The sequence below is a fragment of the Sciurus carolinensis genome, chromosome 11 (genome assembly GCF_902686445.1).
Source record: "Sciurus carolinensis chromosome 11, mSciCar1.2, whole genome shotgun sequence".
NCBI lineage: Eukaryota > Metazoa > Chordata > Mammalia > Rodentia > Sciuridae > Sciurus > Sciurus carolinensis.
In genome coordinates, this window is record NC_062223.1 from 74,910,090 (window position 1) to 74,935,577 (window position 25,488).

A 25,488-nucleotide genomic window follows, 5' to 3' on the forward strand; every position below is an offset into this window, starting at 1 on the left:
AACTGAACTATTCACTCTAAAATAGTTAGAAAGAAATTTTAAGTTACATTTTAAAAAAAATTTTTTTAGTTGTTAATGGACCTTTATTTTATTTGTTGATTGATTGACTGATTTATTTGTGGTGCTGAGAATTGAACCCAGTGACTCAAGCATGCTAGGCAAGCACTCTACCACTGAGCCACAACCCCAGGCTATGTTACATATTTAACTTTTTTTTTTTTTTGCAGTGGTGGGATTGAACCCAGGGGCTAGCAAATGCTAGCAAACACAAACACTCTAGAACTGAGCTACCAAAAAAAATTTCTGTGGAACTGGAGATTGAACCTAGGGCCTCATACATGCTAGGTAAGCACTCTCCCACTGAACTATAGTCAAAGGTCCCTATCAAAATTTTTTAAATGTAGGATTTTTTTTAAAATTATATTCTTTGATCAAATAATTCCATTGGTTGCAGTAACAGTTTAGGAAATAATATGAAATACAATGACATATGTAATCGACGGAATCATTGATCATGAAAAGCTTAAAAAAATAGCCACATGCAGTGGCACACACCAGTAATCCCTGCGGCTTAGGAGGCTGAGGCAGGAGGACCTCAAGTTCAAACCAGCCTCAACAAAAACCAGGCACTAAACAACTCAGTGAGACCCTGTCTCTAAATAAAATACAAAACAGGGCTAGGGATGTGGTTCAGTAGTGAGTGCCCCTGAGTTCAATCCCAAGTACCAAAAATAAATATAAAAATAAATAAATAAAGGTATTGTGTCCATCTACAACTAAAAAAATCGTTTTAATAAAAAAAAAAATTAGGATACATCCACATGACAAAATCTTATGCAGTCATTAAAAATGTGTATTTGGCTATTAGGGACCAAACACAAGGGTGCTTTAGCACTAAGCTACATCACCAGTTCTTTTTTTTTTTTTTTTTTTTTTGGGGGGGGGGGTGCAGGGTTTCATTAAGTTGCTCAGGGTCTTGAGGATCTAAGTTGCTGAAGCTGGCCTTGAACTTGTGATCCTGTGATTCTCCTGCCTCAACTTTCCAAGTTGCTGGGACAGCAGGTATGTACCATTGCACCTGGGAAAAATGTTTTAAATAATTTTAAAGACATGGAGAGATACTCAAGAAATATTGTTGGACTGGGGATATAGCTCAGTGGTAAAGCACTTGCCTAGCATGTTTGAGGTCCTGAGTTTGATCCCCAATGACATACACAAATACACACACACATGAATAAGAAATGTTGAATTTAAAAAGCAGGATGTAAAACTATTATGGCATGACTCCTATTTATTTATTTAATATTTCTCTGTTTATTTATAATAATTTGGGTTCTCACTATGATGCCCAGGCTGGCTTTGAACTCCTGAGTTCAACTGATCCCCTTAACAGTCTTCCAAGTAGCTGGGATCACAGGTGTGGCACCGTTGCGCCTGGCTTGTATTTTTCGTATTTCCAACAACTGATAGTATTTTTTTCTCAGGTTCAAAAAGATAAGTTTTGTCTGCAGTCTATAATCAATAGCTCCCCACCATGAGAAATTTTTATCCTCAAAGGATTCACAGTAGTAAGCAACCCACTAGCAAGAAAACTGTACATTAATGAACATGACCTAAGAAAGCCATCTTTGGGGCTAGGGAGCTCACTTAGAAGGGAAACAGCTCTGACCACTTTTTGTCTTCCTGCTTTTGGAGCATTTAGTAACTATAACTGAGAAATCAGTACCCAAATGTGAGATGCCTGGCAAACTTTCTACTGTAAGAACCAGGACCACCTTCTCAACCCTAAAACTTAAGGCCATTGCTTAAAAACAGACCAAGACCTAAGTAATGTGGATTGGATCACGTTATTCTGTACATCAAAAAGATTCAATGGTTAATTCCAAACAGGTCAAAACCCAAATCCCTTGAAGAACTCAAGGTTCTTCAAGATCCAGCATTCCAACTTCCTTTCCCAGCCTCATTTCAAGATAATGTCTATACAAGGCACATTTTTTCCAAACATGCTATGCATTTTTTATGCTCTGTGTCTTTGCACACAATGTGACCTCCCGGAAATGTCCTGTCTTCTAAACCTGTTGAACTCCTATCCATCTTTATACCTGGCTCAAATGTTCTCGTGCGCCTTCCCACAACTCTTCTGTCCTTTATACACTCCCATCCTGCTTCCTCCTCTACATACTTTACTTCATTCCTCCATGTTTCAACTGACAAAGCTCCCAGAGGGGAGAAACCATCTTACTCAGCTCTACTCCCCACAACGTTTGCACACAGATGGTATTAAATAATGTTACTAAATGACAGCCAGCAGGCTCTTATCTAGTAAATTCCTTCAGAGAGGCAACCAGTGATGCCAACTGGTCAAATATGATAGTCCCTCTCATTTCAAGTCATATACTTAAAAGGCATGAGTAACAGGCAGAAAATGTCATGGGCCTGCCACTTTAAGGGGATTGGCAAGCTGGACTGTGTTTACACAATGCTAATTAAAACTAAAGGGCACTGAGGGGAAGAAGTGAAATAGGGAGATTAAGAGGTGTAGATTCTACAGGTCAACTCCTCTTCAGTTAGGAACCCACATCTTCCACGGGAGTGCCTAGTGAGCTCACTAAGCAGCCTATTCTCTCTTGTGGGGTCATCCACAAGATCTAATGATTGAAAAGCAAATGATTATGTCACTCTGTCTCTCCAGCAACTGGCTCTGCTCTTGGGCATTTAACTTCTAATTGTGGTTACATGGGGCTTTTTCTCAAAAAGAATCCTACTGCACCATTCAAAGAATTCCTTTAAAGAAAAGCGTGAAATTAACAACAGCAGGGAAGAAAGTCATTCAATCCTCTAAATCACAGTATACATACTATCCATTTTGATGAAAGTCACCCCCCCACCTCCTTTAAACAATAGGTCCTCCCAAGGAGAGGCTTCTCTGGGCACCAGCCTGTCCTGTGATTGTTTTTCAGGAGAACGCTTCCAGTGCCTGCTTCTCATTAAACAGCTACTTCATGTTTGATCACCCAGCTGTGACAGTTGACTGCAAGTTGTAAGGAGTCACTATAATTTGGGGGTAAAAAGGAAATTCCACTCTTACCCACAGTAGTCAAGCAGCTTCACACAAACAGTTCTCCACCTTGAATCTCCTTAGGCCTACCTGATTTTCAGATCCAGCATCTCTTAACCCTTTCAACATAAAAATGAAGGAAACCAAGACAATAAGAAAGGGAATTGCAAATACTCATACAGTGACAAAGTTTTTTGCTGTTTTGGCAATGGGGATTTAGTGACTGAATCTTTTGACCAGGATGCCTAAAACCTCAATGTTTTATCAACAAGAACATCATTTACAGGAATAGATTCCAGGGTACTATAATTCATCTAATTTGAGTGTGGTTACCTTAACAGCTCCTCTGTTTGACCCCACCCTCCAGGTCCTCCAGCCCTCCTGCCTGGTCCAACCCTTGTTCAAACCTACAACTGCTGACAAAAAAAAAAAAAAAAAAAAAAAAAAATCAAAGAAGTGACTTAATAATTTAATACAGCACTTCTTCATTTCTTCTATAAAAGACTATAGCTATCCAACCATCTGCTTCAACCACACCACCTGGGGATCATCCTGGCTGACTCTGGGGACTAGTAAGCATTAGCTGCCAATCTGAGCCTGAAAATTCCTAAGTCCTGTTTGTGGAACTGCAGTGGCTCCTCAGCTGCAATTTCCTATAACAAAATGTTCCAAACCCCCTTTCAACTCTCAAACATTTGTGATTTGGGAAGATTACTAGGAGAAAGGCTAATATTCTCTATACTATCTAGTCACTCTGACCCAGAAGCAAGCATAATGCACAGCGAGTATAAAGGAAAGTGACTCCTTTTTAGCAAACAGTTCCCATCCTACTAAACCAAATGAAAAACATAATCAAAATAGACTCCTTAGCTGTGCATGGTGGCACAACCCCATAATCCCAGAGACTCCAGAGGTTGAGGTAATTTAGTGAGACACTGTGTCAAATTTTTAAAATATAAAAATGGGTTAAGGCGGGGGCTCAGTGGTAGAGTGCTTGCGTAGCATGTGTGAGGCACTGGATGCGATTCTCAGCACTACATATAAATAAGTTAATTAAATAAAGGTCCATTTAAAAAATATTTTTAAAATAAGCATAAAAAAAGATTGGACAATGAACCAAACACCATTACCCTATGTAAATGTATAATTACACAAATGGTATGCCTTTACTTCATGTACAAACAGAAACAACATTTGTTTACAATAAAAATAAACTTAAAAATAAATAAATAAGTAAATAAATATACATTACCCTATGGAGAAAAAAAAAAAAAGGCTGGGGAAGAAGCTCAGCGGTAGTGTGTGGGTTGATCCCCAGTACCAAAAAAAAAATCAAAAGTCTCCTTAGGAAGGCATTAACTTACTCTAGGAAATTATCACTGCTCAAAATATCTACAAACCATTTATTTAGGAACGACTTTAAACACTATTCCACGTGAGATACAGAAAAAATTAAGTCTTACTTTTTTATAGTCACACTTCATTCTTCACACACACACACACACAAAGTATTGCCTTCCTTGATTCTTTTTTTTTTTCTTTGTGGTGCTGGGGATTGAACCCAGGGCCTTGTGCTTGTGAGGCGAGCACTCTACCAACTGAGTTATCTCCCCAGCCCTGCCTTGCTTGATTCTTTGGCTCACAGTATCTACTGCTATTTGCAAAAATTGACTCGACCAAGCAAAAGTGAAGATTTGGTACCTCTAAGGATACTCAAAAGGCTAGCTTGGAAGTCAAAAATGTTCTAAGTACCAGCAGCACACCAGAATAAATGTAAAGCTGAGAACCCACTTATTTTGAGGGGGACAAACTTACAAACATTGTAATTATCCCACAATTACAATGGATATGTACAGTACAATCATACATTCTATAATCATGAATTTTGACCCTGAAAAAAAATTTCTAAGATCATATAATCCAAATGTCCATTTTTACCTATGAGAAAACTCCAGTTCACTGAAGTTAGACAATTTGTCCCGGGTTAAATTAGTTAGCAAGAGTCAGGACTAGAAAATTCAGATATCCCGTCTCCCAGCAAAAAACACCACACATACTTATCCAGACAGCTTCCTCTTTCAGCTCCTAACTTCTTTCATTCCCCTGGGAAATAATTTGGAACACGAAAGCACACCAAGAATGTTTTTTGTTTTTTGTTTTTTGTTTTTTTTTTTTTTGTGGTGCTGGGGATCGAACCCAGGGCCTTGTGCTTGCAAGGCAAGGCAAGCACTTTACCGACTGAGCTATCTCCCCAGCCCCAAGAATGGTTTTGAAACCCAGCAGTAGAGAAATGGGCTTAAGACCAGGACCTCTCTGTGGTATCCCAAGGGGTATGAACCTGTGGTTCGTGCCTGGCTCACAAGAGTTCTGGGCAATCTACCTCAGAGAGGGGTCAGTGAAAACTTTTGGACACTCCCCCCATAATTAGAAAAAATCTTGGTCCACCTCCTGCAATAACCTGTTTGCTACAAGTGATTGAAAGGATACTTTGAAGAACCTGGGTCAGGGAAAAACAGCAGAAGTCCTGTTTAGGAAAAAGCTGATAGATGAAAAAGCAGAGAGACGGCGGGAACCATCTTGGCTTACCTCTTGGCAGACAGCCTGTGCAGGCTAGGACAGAGTGATCCCCAGCAGTCTGGATTTGAATTAGCCTCTACCCAGGGAAGAAAGGGGTAGAGCAATAGGAATGCTTGTTCATTCCCCCTTCCCACCCTGTTGGTCAGCTCAGCCTCATATCATCCTCGACAACTCCAATGTTGTATGGCAGGCAGCAAGAAGAAGGGAAGCCATGCAGGTCAGGTCAATGGAATGAGTCAGTGGCAGAGCAGGAAGAGTCACTGGGGCAGAAATTCTGGCCTCCTGTGGCAAGAATGCCAAACCACACCCCCATCTGGTCAGCACTGAGGAGGCTCTGCCCTATCAGGATTCCAGTCTCTAAACCAGGAAAGGTCCTTCCTCCAGAGGCTCCACACCAATCTTATTTTCAAATGTGTCTCCAAATCCTTGCACAGTTTTCTTCCTTCTAAAACATCAGATCTTGGCTTAACTTCCCAAATCCTCCACTGTGTGGTCCTAAGTCATTTATTCACCCTTATTTGCCACTATTCCACAGAGTAGACTGGGAACTAATCAAGCCAGTCTTCCCACTTCTCTCTGCATGAGCCAAGACCTGTCTCATTCTCATGTCATCAGTTGTTCAGGAGTAGCAAACTCAAACACCTTCAGGGGTCAGGCAGGTCACAGAAATGAAAGCTGCAGTGGGGCATAAGGCAGAACTAGGGAGCACTGTGCCCTCCTGAAGGCAGTCAAATATTTTAATTGAAATATTAATGTAATATTTCACTGTGAACATCCCAATAACCTTTTCAATAGTAAGTCTTTAAATCTTGCAAGTGAGGAAATTTCCCTATACTTAGGCAGCTAGCAAAACAGTTTCTAGACCTGTCTGAAGAAATCAAGAGCTCTGTACCACTTGGCTTCCCAATAGTACAAACACCACAAAAGATACAGAAGGGCTGGGGTTGTGGCACGGTGGTAATGTGCCTGCCTAGCATGTGTGAGGCATGGTTCGATCCTCAGCACCACATAAAAATAAATAAATAAAATAAAATAAAGGCATTGTGTCCACCTACAACTAAAAAAAATATTAAACAAAAACAAAAACAAAAAAAAAAAAAAAGATGGGCTGGGGATGTAACTCAGTTGGTAAAGCGCTTGCCTTGCAAGCACAAGGCCCTGGGTTCAATCCCCAGCACAACAAAAAAAAAAAAAAAAAAAAAAAAAAAAAAAGATAGAGAAGTCTCAAATTCATTTTTCATGAGATACAACCTAAATAGTGGATGGGAGGCTCAAATCACAGCTTCTCTAACTAAACATACCCAGGTGTCTCAAATTCTGTCCATTTTCCAGTGAAAGTCTTTCCTGGTTGTTCCAAATCCTACTGAATTTTCACTTCTCTTGACTCCTATAGAATTTACAAAAGAAACAATACAATGAAATGCTAAATTATATGCTGCACCGCAAAACTGGATTTGCTGCTGCTGGGTATTTTAGTTTTACCTTCATTAATCAAATTACTGATAAACTGCCAGGCATGGTGGCACATGCCTGTAATCCCAGCAGTTTGGGAGGCTGAGGCAGAAGGATCGAAGTTCAAAGTCAACCTCAGCAAAAGTGAGGTGCTAAGCAACTCAGTCTCTAAAGAAAATACAAAACAGGCTGGGGATGTGGCTCAGTGTCCCTCAGTTCAATTCCCAGTACCCTCCCCCACCAAAAAACAACTACTGATAAACTTACATAGATAGTTTCCTACCAAAAATGTTTAACTTTTATCTAATCAAGAAAAAAACAATTGAGCTGAGGTTGTGGCTCTGTGGTAGAGCACTTGCCTAGCATGCATAAGGCACTGGGTTCGATTCTCAGCACCACGTAAAAGTAAATGAATAAAATAAAGGTCCGTCAACATCTAAATATATATATATTTTTTTAAAAAGAAACAATCACACAAATCCAAATGAAGAGACATTCTGCAATACAACCAATCTGAATGCTTAAAAAAGTCAGTACTATGAAAGACAAAAGAGCATTCAAGATAAAAGAAGCCAAGCCCAGTGGTACACATCTGTAATTCCAACAACTCTGGAGGCTGAGGCAGAGGGATCACAAGTTCTAGGACAACTGAATGAGACACTGTTTCAAAATTTTATAATTTTTTTTTAAAGTTATAGGTGCAGCTCAACAGTAAAGCACCCCAGTTCAATCTACGGTATTGCAAAAAGAAAAAAAAAAGGAAAGAGAATAAAGAACTATTTTCACCAGGCAGGCACAGTGGCACATGCCTGTAATCCTAGTGACTGGGGAGGCTGAGGCAGGAGGATTGCAAATTCAAAGTCTCCACAATTTACTGAGAAACTGTCTCAAAATTAAAAATAAAAAGGACTGATGATGTGGCTCAGTGGTAGAATGCCCCTAGGTACAATTCCTAATCTAACCCAACCGCCACCCCACAAGAGAGTGCATGCTCTCTCGCTCTCTCTCTCACACAGAGAACTGTTCGAGGTTAAAGTCAGGCTAAAGAAATAACAAAATCATAAGTACATGCATGCATATCCCTCAATGGCTGCTGAATAGAAAAAAAATTATAGAAGATATCTTTGGGAAGATTTGAGAAATCCAAAGAAGTACTATATTCTGGATATATCTGAATCAATGGTAAATTTTCTGAGTGTTAATAGCAGTATGGTTACATAGAAAAATAGCCTTTATTTTTTAGGAAATACTTGCTGAAACATTTAGGGATGAAGTAATATATGCATATCTAAAAGTCAAAAGAGTGAGAAAATGAAGGACAGAGAGCCAACGTGGCAAAATGTTAATAGATGAATCTAGAAGAGGGGTATATAAGTATTAGTTCTATTATTCTTTTAAAGAATTAGTAAGTTTGAAATTGTTCAAAATAAAAAAGTGGTAAAAAGGGGAAATCCTGCCTTATACACTTTTGCAAATTCTCAGCTGGGAATTTACTCACGGCCTGAGGAAACTGGGCTCTGGAGGCTAGCAACCTGACAGTCCCCTTTTACTGCAGTCCATGAGGGGTACAGCAGGAGCTCTTAGGGAACAACACGTTACTCTAAAACTCACACCACCACACCACAGGAAATCTAGAAAAGCAGGAAATCAAAGCTATTACATTATTTCCTCACTCTTCACTAAGGCCATCAGAAGTACAGACTCAACAAATGCCCACAAGAGAGCAGAATGCAGCCGCTGTGCACACAGAGGACCAAGTGCTAAAGTCACAGTGCATCACCTTGCCACAGGGCACCAAAAACTTGATAGCCTGTAAAACAAGTATCCCTGGCAAGTCATAGGAAGGTACTCAAGTGGGCAAATAAATATGCCTGAAATATATGCAGTCTTTACTCCTTACTAGATAAACCAGTCCTCAGCTGTAGTAAAGCAGAAGAAATCTGCAAGGCTGAATCACTGGCAGGCATTTCCTGTACTAACTTCAAAGAAACTGGCCCTTAAATAGGAAAGAAAGGGCAGGTGACACAGTTGCCAACAGGGGCCTCAACACAGGAGCAGGCAAACATTATGCCCCCTCTCTCTTCAATAGCCACCAGATTCTGTTTCTATCAAGTGACCCCTTATTAGAGCCACTGACATCCCAACGGCCAACCCTTATCCTTGATTCTCTCCTACCCTCAATGACCTCGCTCTTTTTACATAGTTCCTCTCCCAGTCTACCAGAAGGAGAAGTCAAAACTATTTTCCCCAAACTTCCATTTACGGAAGGAAGATCTATAATGCTTTAACATGGAACTTGCTTCTCAAACTCATTTAATTTTTCTGGTACTGGGGATTAAACCCACATCTACCACTGAGTTAAATCCCCAGCCCTTTTATTGTGACAGATTCTTGTTAAATTGCCCAGGCTGGCCTTGAACTTGCCATCCTCCTGCCTCAGCCTCTCTAGTAGCTGGGGTAACAAGCATGTGCCACCATGTCCAATCCATATTTAGAATTTTACCAAAGAGAAGAATGAAGACATAAAAGGCCTCCTTGTTGAACTATGGAATTAAACTGTAAAACAAGTTTGATGTTACCAAAAATAACAAGAAACAATTTAACAGAAGTAAATGTAAAGTCCTGTCCTTAGCATAAAAAAAAAAATTAAATTAAAAAAAAAATAAAATAAAATAAGAATGGTAGAGACCTAGTATAGTTGTTACTATTAAAACCACTGCCTTGGGGCTGGGGATATAACTCAGTTGGTAGGGTGCTTGCCTCGCATGCACAAAGCCCTGGGTTCCATCCCAGTACCACAAAAAAAAAAAAAAAAAAAAAAAAAAAAAAAAGGCTGCCTTACCAGGTATAGTAGTGCACAGTTGTAATCCTAGCAACTCAGGAGGCTAAGGCAGGAGAATTGCAAAGTTGAAGCCAGGCTCAGTTACTTAGTGAGATCTTGTCTCAAAATTAAAAAGGACTAGGGAAATTTTTTTTTTTTAAATATGTTTAAGACTGGGCATGGTTAAAATGTGGGATATGAGCCGGGCACAGTGGCACAGGCCTGTAAACCCAGTAGCTTAGGAAGCTAAGGCAGGAGGATCTCAAGTTCAAGGCTAGCCGCAGCAACTTAGTGAGGCCCTCAGCAACTTAGTGATACACCGTCTCAAAATATAAAAAGGGCTGGGGATATAGATCAGTGGTTAAGTGCCCATGGGTTCAATCCCTGGTACCAAAAAAAAAAAAAGAGAGAGAGAGAGTGAGCATGTGGGATGTGAAATGCAAAAGGCTTGGATTAGGACACCAGTAGCACCATCAACAAACTGTGTGCCCAGCGCTGTGGGATTGCAGAAATAACAAACTGTGGATTCGAGTAAATTACCTAATCTATTTCTCAGTTTTCCTCCCTATTAAAGGAACAGTAATCATAATAGAATTTGTCACTTGGAGCTTTGGGAAGTAGTTCATGTAAAGTGCTTAACAGTGTCTCATTCACAGTATATACTGAAAAAAATGTTAGCTATATTATTAACTTAATATTATCAATCAGATAACCTAAAAACCTTCCTACTAAATATTCCTGAAAATGCTTAGAAAAATAAAGAAATGTCCTTTTGGACTATGCCAGTTTTTTTTTTTTTTTTTTTTTTTTTTTGGGGGGGGTGCTGGGGATCGAACCCAGGGCCTTGTGCTTACAAGGCAAGCACTCTACCAACTGAGCTATCTTCCCAGCCCCTATGCCAGTTATTAAATTATTGTTTCTCAGCTCCACACCTATTCCATCAGGCTCTGCTCGGTGATGCTGGGGTTTGGACACCACCAACTCCATTTCACTGTTACCAGATGGCTCCCTGTTAGGTTCTTTCAACAGGGGGAGCTAAAGGGAAAATGGAGCGCAAAAGGCTACATGGGACTTCCTCCTTCCTGAGACTAACTGGACAGCAGTTGTTCCATTGAGTTTTTTCTAGAACCAGCCTCATTGTGCACCTCAGAGGCACCTGAATCAGCTGGGTAGGGCTCCCAAGAAACCAGGAGCACCAGGCAACACCCTTTCCTCAGAGAATCTGGGTGTAGCTCCTCAAATCCCTCCAGACTTCACTTCTAGGTTCCAATAAACCCAACATTCTTGCCTTTTCTTTTTCAGTCCTAGATGAGGAAGCTATTTAATGCAATTATATCAAAGCTACCATAAGATTCCCTTTTTGCTTTTTCACACCCTCCACAACAAGGATTCAAAACAATTTCATTTATTAAGTTCACTGTATTAAAATAGATGGTTGGGCCGGGGAGATAGCTCAGTTGGTAGAGTGCTTGCAAGCACAAGATCCTGGGTTCAATCCCCAGTAATGCAAAAAAAAAAAAAAGATGGTTTAAAAAAAAAAAATAGATGGTTAAATTGTGAGCACAGCCCTGCCCAGTGGCACACGCCTGTAATCCCTGCCACTTGGGAGGCTGCAGCAGTATGATCACAAAATTAAGGCCAGCCTGAGCAATTCAGCAAGATTGTGGTGATGCACACCTGTAATCCCAGTTACTCAGGAGGCTGAGGCAGGAGAATCACAAGTTCAAAGCCAGCCTCAGCAATTTAGTAAGATCCTAAGCAATTTAATGAGGTCCTGTCTCAAAATAAAAAAGAAAAGGAAAAAAAAAAAAGGCCGGTGATGTGGCTCAGTGATTAAGTGCCTCTGGGTTGAATCCTTGGTTAAAAAAAAAAAAAAAAAAAAAAAAAAGATGGGGCTGTAGCTCAGTAGTAGAGTGCTTGCCTTGGGTTCAAGTCTCAGTACCACAAAACAAAACAAAAAGCTAGGTGAAAAATTATGAGCTTAGTTCTCAAAAATAACAACAAAAATTATGAAATTACATTTTTAGAGTGCTAAGAAAAAAATAATTGGAAACATAGTACCCAGCTAAACAATCAAGACTGACAATAAAACAAAGATGTCTTTCAATAAAGTGTTTACCACTAATAGATCCTTACTAAAGTAAACATCTAAAGGATTTATACATCTATTTGACAAAAAGAAAAAGAATAAAGTGAAAAAAAGAAGGTAAAAATAACAAACAGCAAACACATATGGGTAAAATGAAATAATCACTAACAGCCCAAAACAATTATTAATTAGAATTGTTCAGGATGGGGATGTATCTCAGTGGTAGAGTTCTTGCTAAGCATGCACAAGGCTCTGAGTTCCACCCTCAGCATTACCCCCACCACAAAAAAAAAATCGTTCAACATTAAGATAAATTGCTTTGGAATGGTCTCACTCTCCGAAGTGCTCATTTTGATTCTAACCAACACTTTTTGATGTTTAGTGTACAGCAGGTAAGAGGCCAAGTTGGACCCAATATGTTCTGACCACTGACTTTTATCAATTAGGTACAACCATTAAAATAGCTCCTGATCAGCTATATTTAGCCAACTAAAGCTGGGTTTTGCCCCCCCCTCCTTTCCTAACACTTCTAGAACTCAAATCTTAGTTCAAGGCATTCTTCCCACTTCCATATTCCATAAGTGAAAAAGAACATTCTAAATAGATTTTTTTTTCTTTTTCTTTTGGGTACTGGGGATTAAACCAGGGATGCTTTACCACTGAGCTACATCCCAAGTTTGTTTGTTTATTTATTTTTAAGACAGGGTTTTGCTAAATTGAGTCTGGCCTGGAACTTGAGATCCTCCTGCCTCAACCTCCCAAGTCACTGGGATTACAGGTGTGTGCCACCATGCTGAGCTCTAAATAGGTTTCTTAATGAGTTTTAAGGTAAGATCTTACAGTTTTGAGGGAGTACAACTTTTGGTTTTGGACTAAGATTCAGGCATTGCAATTAGTCTTCATTTACTTCAATCTGGATCAAGAAAAGAAAGCTTTGTGCTTTTTTCCTCTAAAGGAGAAAATAACCACACAGGAATAGAGAAGGAGGGGAACACATACACCCACTGAAAGCTTCCTCACATTATCTGAACGCTTGCCTGGGTTCCTATATATTCACAGGGGTAAAGATCTCCAACTCTAGTAGGCGATCCTAAGCTCCAGGCCAGCCTCAGCAACTTAGTGAAACCCTGTCTCAAAAGAAAAAATAAAAAGGACTGGAGATGTAGCACAATGGTAAAGCGTCTCTGGGTTCAATTCCCAGTAACACCCCTCCAGACCCCCCCAAAAAAGTTCCTGCCCATCAAAGAATAGCAACACACTTGACAACCCAGAACTCTGAAAACAGAACCAAGCAAAAGAGCCTGGAGAAAGGGAAGTGTGGATTTAATCAAGTAAACATTATTACATTTTTCAGAACGAAGTGCCATTCCAAGAAAGAGGAAAGCTTAACGCTGAGGTTTAAAATTCACTAAAGGAAGAGAGGAAAGCCAGGCTCCTAACGCCTTTCAGCCCCACAAAACGCATCATTCCAAGGCATACATTAATGGCCCTGATATGCTCAAATCTTGCACAGCACTCACGACTTTCACACAGTCACATCATTTAGAGGTCTTAATTTGTACTCTCCAAGGTGCTTGCATGAAACACCTTTCCCGATTTGAACCTCGCAACAACCCAGGAAGTAGGAGAGATCATTATTTACACTATATGAAAAATGAGACTCAAAATAAGTTAACTAGTCCAAGACAACTCGCACCCGACCCAGTCCCTTCCCCAGTTCTAATTTACGCCCAACCCTCAAAACCCAAGTAGAGCCAAACTCGCACTAGTTATGTAATACTGGCCAAGTTAAACATTATATACTTCAAGGTCCCCACCTGAAATAACCAAGTATAACAAAGTTGCTCGACAAATTTGTAAAAATAGGTTCCTTATAAAGGGTGCAACACAATGCCACAAAGGTAGTGGGCGCTCAGGCAACGTTTAGTAGTACTGTTGTTAACAATAACAGGCGAGGACTTTCCGTTACAAGACCCCTCGATTACAATCCTTTCAGGAACTTGCACTACCCGCCACCCGCGGTCACCCGCGGTCATAATCCCATGGACACGCCCCCAAACAGGCCCTCCCCCTTAAGCACTCCCACCGCTTCCTTCCCCCTCCCCACAAACCTTACCCCCGAAAGACTGTCCCCTTTTAGGCTTGGTCACCAAGGAGGCCTTCCGCTCGCACCGACCTCTCCAGCACCCCCTTTAGGCCTGGGCATCCGTGCGGGCGCCCAGGCCGCAGACGAGCCGCGGGCCCGCGCCGGTTACCTGGCCGCGCGCTCCCGCTCCGCCACGCGCTCCCCGGGGTCGCCGTTCGCCACGGGATCGCGCCAGCACTGGCAGTACACAATTAGTTTAAACCATGGCCCCGCCCCTTCGCGCCGCCCTCTGATTGGCCCCTGTCGGCTGCTGTCGTTCTAAGGGTACGCTAGAGGACCCAGGAAAAGGAAGTGTGAGGGTCACAGGGAAAGGAGAAGGGGGGTCACTATTTCCGGCCCACGACCTGGACTTGAGGGCAAAGGAACTACGAATCCCAGCACCACCGTTGGAGCCCCGCCCCACAACTACGAGTCCCTGTTAGGCATCGCCGTATGGCGCCAACTGGGGCGTGGTGGTGAAGGTAGTTGCCATGGAGAATTGCGCTTAGTAACCCTAAGGTAGTGGGACACTGTGACTGGAGCGGCAGCGACTCTGGGTGAGTCGGGCGGGAAAACAGGAACAAGGGAACCAGAACACTCTGAAGAGAGGAGGGGCTCCACAAAAGAACTAAAAAGTTCCCTAATCAGAGTGAACCTCACCCCCTTTCACAGTGAACTCAACACTGCACCTATATGGGATAGATTAGGGGGCAGGAGAGGGGAAGGGAGCTGAGATACATACCCATACAGATTTGAGGGTGCTTCCTAACCGCCCATCACAACATCGGGGTTTCCAATACGGATGCCTCAAGTCCCAGATACACCCTCGGAGATCGGAAATCTGGAGTTGGTTTTCCTCAGAGGACCTGAGACAGGGCAATAGCACTAGATAGAGTAAATCACGGCTCCTAATTCTTTTTTTTTTTTTTTTTTTTTCCCCCGGTGCTGGGGATTGAATCCAGGGCCTTGTGCTTGCAAGGCAAGCACTCTACCAACTAAGCTATCTCCCCAGCCCCTAATGGCCCCCAATTCTTGGAGATGTTGAAATTTTTATGAGGTTTGAAGTGTCACTTTCCTTCCTCTTCCAAGTAGTAAGAACCATTCTCAGAACGTCAGCATGTTCCTCCCATACACACTCATTACAAGTTATATCTTCAGATCTTCTTCCTACACCTCCAGGGTCTGCTTCTTGAAGCTCAGGAATTAGAGCTTTATTTCCTTTTGCAATTCTCGTGACAGAGCTGTTGCATTTATTAACATACGCCTAGTTCTTTCAGTCTCCTTATGCTCATAACAGATCTATGAGTCAAGAGAATTTATCTCCATTTCACAGATTGGAAAACCAAAACCCATTGAAATAACTTGCCCAAGGCCACACAACAAATCAGTAATAAAGCTAGAAGTAGACTCCAGTTCTTCAAGTTCCAACCACATCTCTTTAGCTTGAAACTACTGCATCTATATCTTAAAAGCTTGTTCTGGCAAAAAAAAAAAAATAGGTTAAACTGCCCCAGAGAAAAGGAACCTGTATGGCCTGCCTTGGGTTATTTTACACTTCAGCCTGAATGAGTTGCAGATCCTTCCCTGAAAGTTTTAAGGGGAAAGGGAACTAGAGAGACTAAAGACACTAGGAATTGAACATATTTAAACAGGAAACAATCTGGCTAACATCACCTGAGTTCTGAAGCTGCCATGATTAGCTGGACCTGATTGTTGGCCCATTACTGTCTTAAAGTTCCTCCAGGCTTGGTTTTTTTTGTTTTTTTTTTTTTTTTTTTTTCCTTCACACTGGGGATTGAACTCAGGGTTGGTTTGCCTGCCCTTCTCGTTTTTTATTTTTTGGGTGCTGGGGAATCGAACCCAGGACCTTAGTGCTTACAAGGCAAGCACTTACCGACTGAGCTATCTCCTCAGTCCCCTTGTTTTTTATTTTGAGTCAGGTATTGCTTAGTTGCTGAAATTCCTCAAACTTGCAGTCCTCCTTCCTCAGCCTCCCAACTAGTTGAGATTACAAGCTTGACCAGGTGTGGTCCTTTGTCTGCTTCCCACCTCACTTTATATTCTCTTCTTGAGTACTCATCCCACCCACAACTTCATTTGTCAGCTGTATGCAGTATATCCAACCCAGGCCTCATACCTAAGCTCTAGATCTGTATAGCCAATTGCCTCCTTGATATCTCTTTCAAGATATCTCAAAGGCAACCAAAACTCAACATTTATTTGTGCACCACCCCAACCCTCCCCTCCATGCCTGAATGTCTTCCAGTGTTCCTACAATATATGCAAAAGCCAAAACCCCAAGTATTTTTCTCCCGCCAGTACTGGTTATTGAACCTAGGGGCTCATACATAGTAGACAAGTGCTTACCACCAACCTACACCCTCGGCCTTTTTATTTTAAATTTTAAAACAGGGTCTTGCTCAGTTGCCCAGACTGGTCTCAAATTTGGAATCATCCTGTCCCAGCTTCCCAAATAGCCGGGATTACAAGCGTGTGTTACCATGCCCGGGTCAAGTTATCTTTAAAACCTCTTCCGTTTCTCATCTATCATCAAGCAGCTTTACTTCCTAAATATCTTTTTCTAGTCCACATCCTTCCTGCCTTCCTTCTCAGCCATTTTGTGAACTCTAGCCAAATCAATCCTTCAAAATACAAACCTGATATTATTCACTCTCCCCACCCCAACCTCATTCAAATATATAGTTTCTGGCTTTCTATTGCTCTTAGCATAATGCAACATCTCAGTGTGGCTCCTGCCCACTCTCCAGCCTCTATTCTAAACACAATACCCCTCTTCACTTCAGTTACATATCCTTCTTTAAGGTCTTCAAATGTTCTAAGCAACCTCCCTCCATAAAGCCTTTGCCTTTGTACACAGCTGTGACTTCTGTCTGGAATGTTTTTTTTTTCTTTTTCTTTTGGTGCTGGCGATTGAACCCAGGGCTTCATGCATACTAAGTGTTCACTACCACTGAACTATACCCCCAGCACCTGAAATGCTTCTTTCCCCCCACCTATCCTATACTTTCCCCACTGTACTTATCCTTTAGAGTTGTCAATCAATCAGTTCTTCAGTACTGATCAGATCAGGTCCCTAAATTATAGCAACCTCATGTCCTTCTCCTTTGTAATATTATTCATTTGCAGTGTTTTAGGTATTAAGTACCTGCTACATACCACCACTATGAGACTCAATTATGAGAAAAATATGGTTCCTGCCCTGGTGGAGTTTATGGTCATGTAAACAGCAAGCAAATAATTATAGTGTTTATGAGTACTGTGATGGCAGTAAGTATAGGATATTATGGAAACCAAGAAAAGAAGTTCCATATCCAGATTTGGGGATAAGGGTAGGCTTCTCAGAAAAGTTGAACCCTCAGATGAGTCCTAAAGTAAGGATAAGCAAGAAAAAAGGATAAAGACTCTATATTCCAAATAAGAGTGTAGAAGGAGAAACTTTTCCAATCAAAGGCCTAGAGGCAGGCATAGGGAATTTTCTGTGAATCGTTGCATTTGGCTGAAGTGAGGATAAGAGATGAGAGTAGTGTAGACAGGAGCCAGGTTGAATCTTGAGCTTTCCTTTGGCACCTGGGAATATAACATGCCAGAATATATTAGATTATATAACAGATTTTTCCTAGCATTCTTTGATTTTTCGCCCACCTGTAGTCCATAAGTAGTAGGCTAGGCTATCAGTCTTCTGAGTTCCCTACCTGTTTATTCCTCAAAACTTCCTGTAACTTTCTGTTACTACCTGCTGAGAGAGGGCAGAAATAGACTGGCCATAAATCAAATTCCAGCTGTTAGTAATTTCCCAAAACTGGAAACAAATTTGTGTCAATTTGGAATTGGTTAAATAAAGTTAATACAGTTAAAAGTATGACAGATACTATGGAATACTCTGCAGCTGTTAAAAAGGGAATGAGAGCCGGGTGTGGTGGTGCATGCCTGTAATCCCGGTGACTTGGGAAGCTAAGGCAAGAGGATCACAAGTTCAAAATCACCCTCAGCAACTTGGCAAGGCCCTAAGCAACTCAGTGAGACCCTGTCTCTAAATAAAATAGAAAAAAAGGACTGGGGATGTTGCTCAGTGGTAAAGCACCCCTGGGTTCAATCTCCAATACCAGAAAAAGAAAAAATAAAAAGAAATGAGTACAGACAACTCTTTTCATTTATTGAACACTTCTTGTAGGCCATGAAATAGATTCCAAAGTAGGATTTGTCTTCATTTCACAGGTAAGCAAACAAACTATGATGAAATTTTGTTAAAGTATTGTGGGGGTAAGCATCAGTTTGTTATTGCTATGTAACAAAGCATCCTGAAACACAGTGGCTTACCACAATAAGCATTTATTCTTGCTTCTATGTCTCTGAGTTAGCTGTATGGTTCTGGTCATGGCTAATCTTACTCATGTGACTGCAGTCATCTGTAGGTTGGGTGGCTCTCCATAGCCTATTCTGGGATGGCCTCAGCTGGAATCACTGGCTCTCTTTCACATGTTGATCACCTATACATCTCTCATGTCCTTCTAAGAGGCCAGCTGTGTTTTCATGGTACTGGCAGAGAGCAGGCTCCACTTTAGAGTTTGTTTGCTTCAAGTTTATCAACATCCCATTGGCCAGAACATGGTAAAATACTGAACCCAGCATCAGAGAGGGATGGAACTACAAAGGTATAAGGCAAAAAGGGATGGATACAGGGGTGACCATGAATAGGGATCATCAAAGCAATCATTCTAACACAGGACACACTGATCAATTTTATCTGGAAAAGAAAGCCTATACAAAAAGGTACACTGGAGCTGACTATTGAAACACGAAAGAATATTCACTAAGTAGGCAGCTGTTACTCGAAACTGGATGCTGGCTAGTTTGCCACAATCAATAGAGACCCAGCAGGTCTTTCTGTGCTCATGACAGGGTTCTATTATTTGTACTTGGCTTCATTCCTTTTGGTCAGGCACAGGGCAGCAGGCACTCAACAAATGTTTGCAGTATTGAATTGATATCTTACTGTGAGTGAAGTGTGGAATGAAACAGCTGAACCTGGGAGCCAATTGTTAGAACAGCTTAGCACCAAGTCTCCCAAAACAGAAATCCTTGTACTAGGCAGTTTTTCTTTCATTCATCCCACAAACATTTCCTGAGTGCCTGCTGTAAACCAGGTTGTGTGTAAGAGGATGGATAAGATGCTACTTCACAACCTGGGCTATTATTTAAATGGAGAAAGCTGGTAACTCTTCCCAACAAGCAAATTTATTCAGCTTCTTGGGGCTCAGTTTTTACTACTAACTCATTCAGAAAATTCATCAGGCACTACACAAAAATCAGTTCTTAGGATGCACTGAGATTCTCTGGTTACTAAGGAGATTAATAGTAAAAATCTGCCCTTCAGTATTTTAAGCTAAAATCCATGTTCAATGGTGCAGAACTCTAGGTTTCCAACCCAGGACTTATTCTGAGAGAAATATTCAGTCTTACTGAAAGGCATCAAACCTGTTACAGGTACTGATGTGGGAAGGGCTCTAAAGTAGGTTTCACTCTTTATACAAAAGAATAATGTGTTCTTTGTTGACCACCTGTAGATTTTTTTTAACCCATCAAGTCTCAAGTTTCAGTTCTGTGAATATTTAAACAAATATGCAAACTGTTGACACAGGTGCATTAAAATAAATTGGAAATAATAACCTAAAGCTTATATATGTATGTATATATGCACATATACACATATGTATGACTATATATAGTATGATTATATTATGTATTATATGCTATAAATTTGGAAAGGGTCCTGGGGATTAAACCCAGAGGCACTTTACCACTGAATTACATCTCCACCCCTTTTTATTTTTATTTTTTTATTTTAAGACAGGATCTAAGTTGCTGAAATTGACCTTGAACTTGCAATCCTCCTGCCTCAACCTCCTGAGCTGCTGGGATTACAGGCCTGTGCCACTGCACCACTATAAATTTTTATAGGTGGGATGATGGGATAAAATGGGATAAGACCAAAAAATATATATGTATTTTCTTGTGGGGGGTACTCAGGATTGAACTCAAGGTGTCTTACCACTGAGCTACATTCCTAGTCTCTTTTTAAAAATTTTTTTTTTAATTTTAAGACAGTTGCTGAGACAGGTCTTGAACTTGCAATCCTCCAGCTTCAGCCTCCAGAGTCACTGGGACTAATGCGTGTACCACATGGCCAACTCAAGACAAAAAATTCTTATTGTAATGTTAATTCAGCATGTCTGAGAAAGTACCTGTTGGGGCAAGAAGAACCTCTACCACAGTGTCTCTGTGTTCTTACAAACTCCATTCTGCTGCTACTTGTGGGATCTTCATCTGTCAGTCAGCCCCAAATCTTTCTTTTTTTTTAATAAATTTTATTTTAGTTGTAGGTGGACAGAATACTTTTATTTTTATGTGGTGCTGAGGATCGAACCCAGGGCCTCACGCATGATAGGCAAGCACGTTCCCACTCAGCCACAACCCCATCCCAAATCTTCCTTCTTGATTGTGACTTTTGCCAGTTTTGCCTTCTGTTCCAGCTTGACTTTCTGCTCCCAGATGTATCTCCAGTACAAACAAGGTTCTCTCCAGAGTGGAAATCAGGATCTCTTTCTCCTCCCCCTAGTTGGTAACTTGCTCCAGGTTGACCACACACCTGTCATGCTTCTGTGGCTTATTTGGAGGTGACTCTGGGCTGTTGGTCTCAGTCTCCAACTCCAGCTCTATGTCCCTTTCATTCATCACATTTTGCCTATAGATTTGATATATAAAGATTCAGGTCTTCCTGGGCTGGGGAGATAGCTCAGTTGGTAGAGTGCTTGCTTCGCAAGCACAAGGCCCTGGGTTCAATCCCCAGCACCAGCAAACAAACAAACAAAAAAAAGATTCAGGTCTTCCTAATCAACAGCCCATGCCCATGGGGCCAGTCCAACACTCTACAGAGAATTCAGCTGTTAAGCGACTCAAGCTGGCACTTCCCCAAAGCTCAGCTGAGACTGCTATATTTTTTGTGGCAGGGGGCGGGGATTAGAGGGGATTGAACCCAAGTGCTTTACCACGAGCTTCATTCCCAGACCTTTGTATTTTTTATTTTGAGACAGGGTCTTGGGCCTTGCTAAATTACTAAGGTGGTGACCTTGAACTTGTGATCCTCCTGCCTCAGCCTCCCAAATTGCTGGGTTTACAGGCATGTACCACCTTGCCTGGTGAGACCGCTACTTTTTGAAAGCAAGACATTCCCTTTCTAACCCTCTAAACCTGCTAAACTCTGTCCTTGCATATGTTAAATCACCAAAGCATGAATTTACTGAACTATATTACAGGTCCTTGGTTTTTTTTTTTTTGGTGCTGGGGATCGAACCAGGGCCTTGTGCTTGCAAGGCAAGCACTCTACCAACTGAGCTATCTCCCCAGCCCCAGGTCCTTGGTTTTTAATAGAAATTCCATTTCTGCTTATTTTGGTATTGCTGAGGAACAAACTTAGGGCCTCAAGCATCCTAGGCAAGTGCTTTGCCACTGAGCTATACTCCCAGTCCCCAGAAATTCCATTTTAAGAATACTTGCCACCAGGCATGGTGGCATACACCCATAATCCTGGTGTATGGATTGGGGACTCGGGAGGCTTGAGGCAGGAGGATTGCAAATTCAAGGCCAGCCTCAGGAATTTAGGCCTTAGGAAACTCAGTGAGACCTTGTCTCAAAATTTAAAAACAAAAACAAAGGGATGGGGGTGTGGCTCAGTGGTAGAGAGCCCCTAAATTCAATCCCTAATACAAAACAAACAAAAAAACTTGCCAATTTCATCGCCTCTGCATGCAGACTAATTTCTTCTTTGAATACAATGATGAGAACTAAATATTCCAAGGTTTTCCTTCTTGCTTTAGCTGCCAGGAAGTTTGGAGCTATAAATAGTCACAGTTTTTGTGTGTGTGGTACTGGGGATTGAACTCGCACTATACCACTGAGTTACATCCCAGCCCGTTTTTTAATTTTATTTTCGCAGTGCTGGGGATTGAACCCAAGGCCTTATACTTACTTGCAAGGCAGGCTCTCTACCAACTGAGCTATATCCCCAGACCCATTTTTTTATTTTTTTATTTTGAGACAGGGTCTGGCTAAGTTGTTTAGGGCCTTGCTAAATTGCTGAGGCTGGCCTTAAACTTGCAATCCTGCCTCGGCCTCTCATGTTGCTGGGATTATAGGCATGCACCACTGTGCCCAGCTAGGAATAGATTTTTTAAGTCCCTGATATATCTCTTCCTTTAATATACTTCCTGATCTTTCTTTTCCACATCTAATTTTCTGCATCTGCATTGTCCAGTACAGCCACTAGTCACATGAGGCAATTTGACAGGTAGCTAATTCAAATTGGGATGGGGTGTAATGTAAAATACCTCAGTAAATTCTAATATTGATTATATGCTGAATATTTTGGATATATTGGATCAAATAAAATTTTAAGAGATGAACTTATTCAATTTTACTTTGCTTATTGCTCCTAGAAAAATTTAATTATATGTTAAAAATTATATATGAGGCTTGTGTTTGTTTTATTGTATCTGTATTGGACAGCACTGTTATACAAATCATCTGCTTTAACAGTGTGTTATTGTAAAACTCATCCTTTTGGAAAGCAGGGGAAGTATTAATGCAGGGGAGGTGACAGCAGTGGATGGAGTGTAAAAGGGGAGGTTAACTAGGACATGCACTTGTCCATCTATTTGTCTTTCATTTGTATGACTCACAACAAAACAAATGAAAATAAAAAGTTCCTTGGTAAAATGAGTTTTCAGCCCTCTTCATCCCACATAAGTAGTATCTCATGGTTCTCCCATCTCCAGGAAAAACCTGTTCTCAGATTTACTTTGGCTAACATATTGGAAAGGACCTGATGAGACAATTCACACCACATTGCAAATAACTGATAACTTTTGTGTTCGCCCCTCTCAGGGGATATTTCCATTTTAACAGGGAACAATCCCTGAACCCAAAGGAACGAATCCCTAATGGTGGAGTTTCAGTCATCAGTGACAGGTGAGTGAGAATCTGGTTTTATATGTGTGTTTATATGTGTGGCTACACTCAGGATGTGGCTGAGAGTAGGATCTTTGGACAGAAAGATAATGTGGCTGACCGACAAGCTGAGCAGAGATGGTAGCAAATCCTTAGCTGGATCAAAATGGGAAGGGCTTTCAGATACCAGCCAGATTCAGTGCAGGCCCTCAAGGGTTTATTAAGCAATAGAATAGCACAGTTGATGTCACCAGAGGGTAGGTATGAAGATGGTCTCCATGGTAACTACTATGGTGTAGCAGAAGGACTCTCAGAGTAGGACTCAGGACACTTGTTATTGCAGTCCACAACTGACTCACTGGCTTAACTCTGGGCAAGTCCTTTACCCCTGGGGTCTCAATTTCTTCCTCTGGAAAATAGAAATGGGTATTTATAACTATGAAATGAGTTCTAAGAGATGTGAAGGTGCTTTGAGAAGTGCCTTACAAATGCAAGAAATAATGAGTAATATTTTAAAATGAAAATGCAGTTGGGCAGGCCTTCTACAGTGGAGGGTAGAGAGCGGGGGTGGAGGGCTATGGGGAAATTGAAGTTTGGATGCTCTTTTTACCTTAACACCCATCCTCTGTCCTCCTAGGCTGAACCCGGACTCCCAGGGCCCATGCTTGCACCTGATGAATGATGGCCTGAACTATGAGCAAACGGGACTACACGAACACGTCGGTGCAGGAGCCCCCTCTTGACTACTCCTTCAGAAGCATCCATGTCATCCAAGGTCAGACCATAAAACTCAGCACTTCCACTCACCATGGCTGCAGGCCTAGTATGGTCCCTAAGGAGGGACCAGTTTTGTACTTAAAGTTGTTGTCATCTTTGAGGGAGAAAAAAATGGGAGATTTTTGTTGCCCCCTCCCACAATGCTAGGAATCAAACTCAGGACCTCACACATGCTGTGCAAAATTAGGAGTCTCTTCACAAGCAGTGGTACTCTGCTCCAGTACCCTTCTGCAACCTCAGGATCCCACCTACTCCAGAACTATGACAGAGAGCCATCTGGTGGATGCTGCCTGACCTGCAGCTGAGGAGAGGAAAGTTATTGGTGGGTGGGGGTGGGAAAAGTGTGAATGGAAGGGAATGTGAAGACATGCTGGCTAGGTCTGGCAAATAGTAAATACTTCCTTCCCCAGAGGCATCTTTAGACTGATTTAAACAAACAAACAAACAAACAAACAGGGGGGTGGTTAGGAAAAGAAGGAAAAATAACACCACAGCCAAAACTTATGTCTAGTTCTGACTCTGCCATTGACTATGTGCCTAGGCAAGGCCCATGTGTTTTAAGGACCTCATTTTAAAAAATGAAGTGGGGGTGGGGGTGTTGGATATGTTTTTCCTCCTCAGACAAACTTACTGAGGTGGTTAAGGCTACCTGCTTATATTTCCTTACCTTCATCCACTCTGGAACTCACTCCATTCTGGCTTCTGCCAGACTCTGGACATTTTTAAAACTATTCTTTCCTGGTTCTCTCTGTCCTTCTCTGATTACTTGTTAAGTTTCTTTAATGGATTTTTCTTCCTCCTTGACCTTTCTCTCTACCCTTACTCTCTGAGGAGTCTCATCTATTCCCTAACTATATAGTACCTACTATACTAACAATTCCTGTCTGTCCCTTAAGCTTCAGACAGGAAGCTTTGTAACCAACTGCCTAATGACTTCTCTACCTTTCTGTACTGCACACCAGAAACACACCAGAGCCAAGCCTTGAATTCATTACCTTTCCATCCTAGTCTCTCCTTTTTCAGTTCTTTATCTCCAGTCAGTCAAGTCATGCTGATTTTATGTCCCTCTCATCTCTTGCTTAGATGACTGAAATAGCCAAATTGGTCTTTTCTTGCCATTCACCCTAAAATCCATATTCCAATCAGAAGCTCCATAGTAATCTTTCAAGTAAGAAATCTGAACCATCTCCTTTGTTTTAAATACTTCAGTTGCTTCCCATGATCTACAGGAGAAAGCCCCAAATCCTTAGCCTGGCATTTAAGACTCATGATTGAGACAGCTGTGGTGGCACACATCTGTAATCCCAGCAACTCAGGAGCCCAAGGTAGAAAGATCACAAATTCAAGGCTAGCCTTGATGACTTTGTGAGATCTTGTCTCAAAATAAAAATTTAAAAAGGGGATAGAGATGTAGCTTAGTGGTAGAGTGCCCCTAAGTCCATACCATAACAAAAGAAAACAGTTGAGACTAAGTAGCCAGGGCAACTAATTAACTTGGCAAGACTCTATCCAAAAAAAAAAAAAAAAAAAAAGCTGGGATGCAGTTTGGTAAAATACTGATCTAG

The 25,488-nt window shown here is 41.4% G+C and overlaps 2 protein-coding genes across 10 annotated transcripts in view; one reads left to right on the forward strand and one right to left on the reverse strand.

The window, feature by feature from the left end:
- Window positions 1-14,309, reverse strand: part of Numa1 (nuclear mitotic apparatus protein 1) — a 67,970-nt gene extending 53,661 nt beyond the window's left edge. The window contains exon 1 of one of the 3 annotated variants that reach the window (XM_047515952.1): window positions 14,253-14,309. The gene's annotated coding sequence lies outside the window, so the exon portion shown is untranslated. The other 2 variants (XM_047515951.1, XM_047515953.1) reach the window with 2 other exon arrangements.
- Window positions 1-25,488, forward strand: part of Lrrc51 (leucine rich repeat containing 51) — a 44,572-nt gene that overhangs the window by 16,141 nt on the left and 2,943 nt on the right. For 2 of the 7 annotated variants that reach the window (XM_047515976.1, XM_047515983.1), the window contains exons 1-3: window positions 14,557-14,679; window positions 23,084-23,167; window positions 23,784-23,921. In XM_047515976.1, the coding sequence (XP_047371932.1) occupies window positions 23,840-23,921 (82 nt within the window). In that variant the 5' untranslated portion in view covers window positions 14,557-14,679; window positions 23,084-23,167; window positions 23,784-23,839. Of the gene's footprint in view, window positions 1-14,556; window positions 14,680-19,990; window positions 20,102-23,083; window positions 23,168-23,783; window positions 23,922-25,488 lie in introns of those variants that run through there. The other 5 variants (XM_047515979.1, XM_047515980.1, XM_047515977.1 and 2 more) reach the window with 4 other exon arrangements.